This window comes from Ammospiza nelsoni, chromosome 19 (genome assembly GCF_027579445.1).
Source record: "Ammospiza nelsoni isolate bAmmNel1 chromosome 19, bAmmNel1.pri, whole genome shotgun sequence".
In the NCBI taxonomy this organism is placed as follows: domain Eukaryota; kingdom Metazoa; phylum Chordata; class Aves; order Passeriformes; family Passerellidae; genus Ammospiza; species Ammospiza nelsoni.
This window is the reverse complement of record NC_080651.1, coordinates 7421711-7427257: the sequence shown is the minus strand read 5'-3', so window position 1 is coordinate 7427257 and position 5547 is coordinate 7421711. Positions and strand designations below refer to the sequence as shown.

Below are 5547 nucleotides of genomic sequence, written 5' to 3'. Positions count from 1 at the left end.
ATGACCTGGCTTTTCTCTGGCTTCGCTGGAAATTGCTTGCATATTGCTCTGAGTTTGGATGGATGGTTGAATGGGTGGCTCTGAAAGCCATTCCCACTATTTCTGTCTGCAGGATGTGTGTGCTTTGTGAAGTTATTCACCCAGTTTGTGCTTCTCTCTGGGTTTATTGACTCAGTTCACTCACACGTGAAAGCAGAGGCAGATTGGAGCCACAGGCTCTGATCCAGGTCAAGGGATTTGTCTGGGCTGTGCAGGATGGGTGCTGCCAGATGACCTGGGATGCTGGTGACCCTCTTGGGGGAACCCATGCTGAAGGTGGAGTGTCCTGGGCTGTGTCTGGTGGGGTCAGCTACCCAAAGCTGCTGGGGCAAGGGGGCAAAGCCTGAGGGCACCTCACCAGGGAGAACAGCCAAGGCCTTCAGCCTCAGTCACCTGCCAGGGACCTACCTCTGTGAGCATGGACATGACCTGAGAAGCCAACAGAGGTGAAGCTGTGTCACTGACCTGCTCAGTGGGTCAGAGAAGGGGGTAAATCCTGCCAGATTGGGACACTCACCTGCTCAGTGGGTCAGAGAAGGGGGTAAATCCTGCCAGATTGGGACACTCACCTGCTCAGTGGGTCAGAGAAGGGGGTAAATCCTGCCAGACTGGGTCACTCACCTGCTCAGTGAATCAGAGAGGGGGTAAATCCTGCCAGATTGTGCTTTGGAGGAGATGGCTCAGGCTGCCTGATGTGTGTTCCTGTCAGGGCACCTCTGTGACCTCCTGCTCCAGCACAGCTGTGCTGCTCTACAAACACCAGAGCATCACAGGGAACTTTCACACAGATAGATGCTTGTTTTCCAGCTCTTGGCTTCCTGCAGGCACATCCCACCCTGCCTGTCCCCAGGGCAGCAGCTCCAGGGTTCTCCTGCCCTGGTACTGTCACGGGCTGGACAATGTTGGGCAGGATGCTCAGCCCCCCACCTGCTCCAGCTCTGGCAGCTCTGTCCCCTCTCCCTGCTCCGTGCCACCACCTGGATCACTGTGCTCTGTCCCCCTGGTCCCTGGGCTTTGCTCACAGCCAGTGCCAGCCCCCTGTGTCCCCAGCTCACAGTGAGGGCAGCTGGGCCACTGGGGGTTGTTGCAGGGCTTGCAAGGGTCTTCAGGGTGAAGAGAGAGGCAAGAATGTTGACCTCATGTTCAGAAGGCTTGATTTATTATTTTATGATATATATTACATTATGACTATACTACAAAGAATAGAAGGAAAGTTCTCAGAAGCTAGCTAAGCTAAGAATGAAAAGGAATTAATAAACAAAGGTCTGTGTCCCGGCAGAAAGCGAGAACAGCTCTGCTGTGAGTGGTCAGTAAATCCAAACATCCACCCGAGACCAATCACAGATCCACCTGTTGGATTCCACAGCAGCAGATAACCATTGTTTACAGTTTGTTGCTGAGGCCACAGCTTCTCAGAAGGGAGAAAAATCTTAAAGCAAAGATTTTTATGAGAAGAAGTCTGTGACAGGGGGTGGCTATCTGCCGTATATACAAACAGCAAAAGGGGAGGCAAGCAGCCTAATCCTGTCTGTGAACAACAGATTCCTCTGCTGGCTAACGGTGCTGGAGGAGCTCGGCTGGAATAAAGGGCGCGGGAGCCGGCGGGGGCTGCCCTGAACTGAGGGAGCGGCGGGAAGCCGGGCAGGAGGAGCAGGAGCAGCAGGAGGATCGGAGGATCGGAGGATCGGAGGATCGGAGGATCGGAGGATCGGAGGATGCCGGCGCTGAGCGCGTTGCCGTTCCTGAAGCCGGCCCAGCTGCGCTCGCCCCGCAGCCCGCCCGGGGGCCAGCGCCGGCACACGCTGCCCGCCAGCGAGTTCCGCTGCCTCGGGCCCGGCGACGCCGCCAGCGTGTTCGAGATCGAGCGCGAAGGTACCGGAGATCCCGTGTGCTGCATCCCCCGGGATCTGCTCCCAGCCTCTTGTGCTCCTTGTAGTGGTGGATTCCCCTGTGGGTGCCCTCGTGGTCCTGGCTTGGGGCCACCACGGGCTCCCCGATGGGGTGGAGGAATTGGGGTTAATGAGCTGGAGAAGCACGGCCCCAGCTCACCCTAGTAGGACCCCAAAACAGCCCTGTGAAAGACGGGATAGCAAAAGGGGAAGTGGGAGGAAGGACACCACGCTCTGCCTCCTCCTGCACAGGGACACTTTGAGGTGCCACTCTGGCAACATTTCCCCATTTCCTCCACCATAGCTTCCCTCACCCAACCCATTTCTCCCTCCTCTCCGAGGGCAGGGGCAGCCAGGGAGATGCTGAGAGATGCTCAATTCATCACCTGCTGCTGTAGCTCTGGAGCCAGCAGAATCAGGAGCTGGTTACTGGGCCATGTGGAATCTCACCTAGCCCATTTCTCCCTCATCTCCAAGCACAGGGGCAGCCAGGAAGATGCTGAGAGGAAGGCTCAATCCAGCACCTGCAGAGTCAGGAGCTGGTCACTGGGCCATGGGGAGCTGCCTCTGGAGAAGCAGAACTGCTCCCTGGGACCATCTGTGTCCCTCAGACCTCCTTTAGACCCAGCAGGCAGCAGGACACATGCCATCTCTCCCCATCACATCCCACTTTCCCTCCCCTACGTCAGTGCTGGGAGTGTTTCTGGGTTGGGTGTGCTTTGTGTCTCTCACTGTGTTCACCACTGCCCCCTCCAGCCTTTATTTCGGTTTCTGGGGACTGTCCCCTGCACCTGGATGAGATCCGACACTTCCTGAACCTGTGCCCGGAGCTGTCCCTCGGCTGGTTTGAGGAAGGGCGGCTCGTGGCGTTCATCATCGGCTCCCTCTGGGACCAGGAGAGGCTCAGCCAGGTATGACCCAGTCCTTCCCCCTTGGGCACCACCAGGGAGGGCACCAGCTGGTGTGAGGGGAGCAATCCAGGGCACCTTGGGGCACCTCAGCCTCAGGGGAGAAGGGGAAAATCCAGCCTCAGGTGATTCAGTGAAGGGTGGGATAAAGGCAGGGGTGACTCTGCCCTCAGGCAGGATCAGGAGGCTCCATGGATCCAAGGGTTTGGCTTCTCCTTCTGCCTGAGACCCTCCAAACCCTGTCTCCTCCCAGAGAGGGTTTGAGTGACCCAGCAGGGCACCAGCCCTGCCAGAGCCTCGGGACCAGAAGAAGCTCTCTGGGGCCCTGAGGCTACTCCCAAAATCTTCTCCCAGATTAACTGCTAAAGGGCTGCTCTGGTAGAAATGAACATTCTCATTAATTAATTTCAACCACGCTGTTAAAAAATATGCTAAGTAATTCCCCTCAACATTCATTTTAAAATTAAAAACTCTCTGAGGACGATGTGGGGAGGTGAACAGGCACGGGGAGGATGAGGACCCTGGTTATTTGGCTATTGGAATAAATACCAATGTAGCTGGACAGGACATGCCTGGGCTTGTCTGGGCCTTGCTGCTTGACCAAAGGCGGCAACTGTGGTGATTTCACCTCAGAGACACTTTTGGCCAGCTGTGTGCTGCAGCTGGGCACTTGGGGACAAGTCCAGGTAAGCAAGAGCTCAGGTTTACCTCTGGTGGAGAAACTTTAAGGCGATGGTGAAGGAAAGGAGTTGGTTCTGATGGAGGGTTTGGATCCAGAGCTTTATTCTGGCCCACAGGCCTCTGAATGCAGCAACAACTCCAACAGAACTCCAACAGAACGATGTGGGGAGGTGAACAGGCTCGGGGAGGATGTTGACCCTGGTTCTTTGGGGTGGGGAATAAGAAGCAGGATGGGACCCCCATGTCCTGCTAAGCTGTGTTTCCCCCGACAGGCAGCCCTGACCCTGCACAAGCCGCAGGGCTCGGCCATACACAGGGCTGCTCTGGTAGAAATGAACTTTCTGGCAGAAATTAAATTAATTTAAACCATGCTGTTAAAACATATGTTAAGCAATTCCCCTCAACATTAATTTTAAAATTGAAAACCCTCCGAGGACGATGTGGGGAGGTGAACAGGCACGGGGAGGATGTTGACCCTGGTTCTTTGGGATGGGAATAAGAAGCAGGATGGGACCCCCATGTCCTGCTAAGCCCTGTTTCTCCCTGCAGGCAGCCCTGACCCTGCACAAGCCGCAGGGCTCGGCCGTGCACATCCACGTGCTGGCCGTGCACCGCACCGTGCGCCAGCAGGGCAAGGGCTCCATCCTGATGTGGCGCTACCTGCAGCACCTGCGCTGCCTGCCCTGCGCCCGCCGCGCCCTGCTCATGTGCCAGCCCTTCCTCGTGCCCTTCTACCAGAAGTGCGGCTTCCAGGCGCTGGGGCCCTGCCAGGTGACCGTGGGGGACCTGGCCTTCGTGGAGATGCAGCACGCCGTGCGCGGCCACGCCTTCATGCGCAGGAACAGCGGCTGCTGAGGGCAGCTGCAGCCCCTCTCCATGCCCACATCCGTCATCCCCAGCTGGCCCTGGATACAGCTGCTCCCTCTGCCACATCTGCCTTGCAGCCACGCCAGCCTGGCCCCATCCCATCCCTGCAGGGCTGGGCACAGGAGCTCCTGCAGGGTCCTGTTGGATCCATCAGCTGCCTGGGCTGGGCACAGGAATTCCTGCAGGGTCCTGCTGGATCCATCAGCTCCCTGGGCTGGGCACAGGAATTCCTGCTGGATCCTGCTGGATCCATCAGCTCCCTGGGCTCTGCTTGAGTCAGGGATGGGCACAGGAATTCCTGCCAGGCCCTGCTGGATCCATCAGCTCCCTGGGCTCTGCTTGAGCTGCCCTGGCCATGAGCCCCCTGGGATGGGAAGGCTTTGCCCTGGGAATGACTGGGGGCTCTACTGGTCTGAGGACACTTGCACCCACCATGGTTTGCTGAGACACCCAGAAGAGCCCCTGCAAACACGTGCCCCAGCCTGGCACCCCTCCCACCATCACCACCACCATGAGTGGAGCACACCATGGCCAAGCCCTCCCTGAGCAGCCCCCAGGCCAGGCAGGGGCCGTGGCAGCCACCCCCTGTCCACACATATCCTTCCAGCCCCCTGAGCTGCACATTGCAGAGCCTCCCCAGGGAACCAGCCCAAACCATTTTGGTCCTCCCCTGTCCCAGACCCACAGGACAAGCCTTTTGCAAACAATTCAGGTTGTTGGAAAGCAGCAAATAAAGATGTGGTGGTGATTTTCTACACAGCCCATGTGTGTTCCTGCCCTGCTTTGATCAGATCTCACCACCATGGCCTGAGGGAGGGCACCAGCTGGTGTGAGGGGAGCAATCCAGGGCACCTTGGGGCACCTCAGCCTCAGGGGAGAAGGGGAAAATCCAGCCTCAGGTGATTCAGTGAAGGGTGGGATAAAGGCAGGGGTGACTCTGCCCTCAGGCAGGATCAGGAGGCTCCATGGATCCAAGGGTTTGGCTTCTCCTTCTGCCTGAGACCCTCCAAACCCTGTCTCCTCCCAGAGAGGGTTTGAGTGACCCAGCAGGGCACCAGCCCAGCTCCCTGCCTGCCACACCAGCCATCACCAGAACAACCAGAACCCCCCAAAAGTGCTGCTTCCCCACGCCCAAGAAGGGAGGAGAGACCTTGTGCATCTCA

General features: G+C 57.7%; 1 protein-coding gene across 1 annotated transcript; it reads left to right on the top strand.

Moving 5' to 3' along the window:
- The first annotated feature begins 1723 nt into the window (after positions 1-1723).
- Positions 1724-4613, top strand: AANAT (aralkylamine N-acetyltransferase). The gene is made up of 3 exons (XM_059485936.1): positions 1724-1911; positions 2685-2839; positions 4067-4613. The coding sequence occupies exons 1-3, from the start codon at positions 1755-1757 to the stop codon at positions 4370-4372; spliced, it is 618 nt and encodes a 205-aa protein (XP_059341919.1). The 5' UTR covers positions 1724-1754; the 3' UTR covers positions 4373-4613.
- The last annotated feature ends 934 nt before the right edge of the window (positions 4614-5547 follow it).

Bases quoted from the DNA above. Each gene is read 5' to 3' on its own strand.
- AANAT (XM_059485936.1), top strand. From the start codon at position 1,755: ATGCCGGCGCTGAGCGCGTTGCCGTTCCTGAAGCCGGCCCAGCTGCGC. The intron at 1,912-2,684 runs GTACCGGAGATC...TGCCCCCTCCAG, and splicing joins GTTCGAGATCGAGCGCGAAG to CCTTTATTTCGGTTTCTGGG. The intron at 2,840-4,066 runs GTATGACCCAGT...TTCTCCCTGCAG, and splicing joins ACCAGGAGAGGCTCAGCCAG to GCAGCCCTGACCCTGCACAA.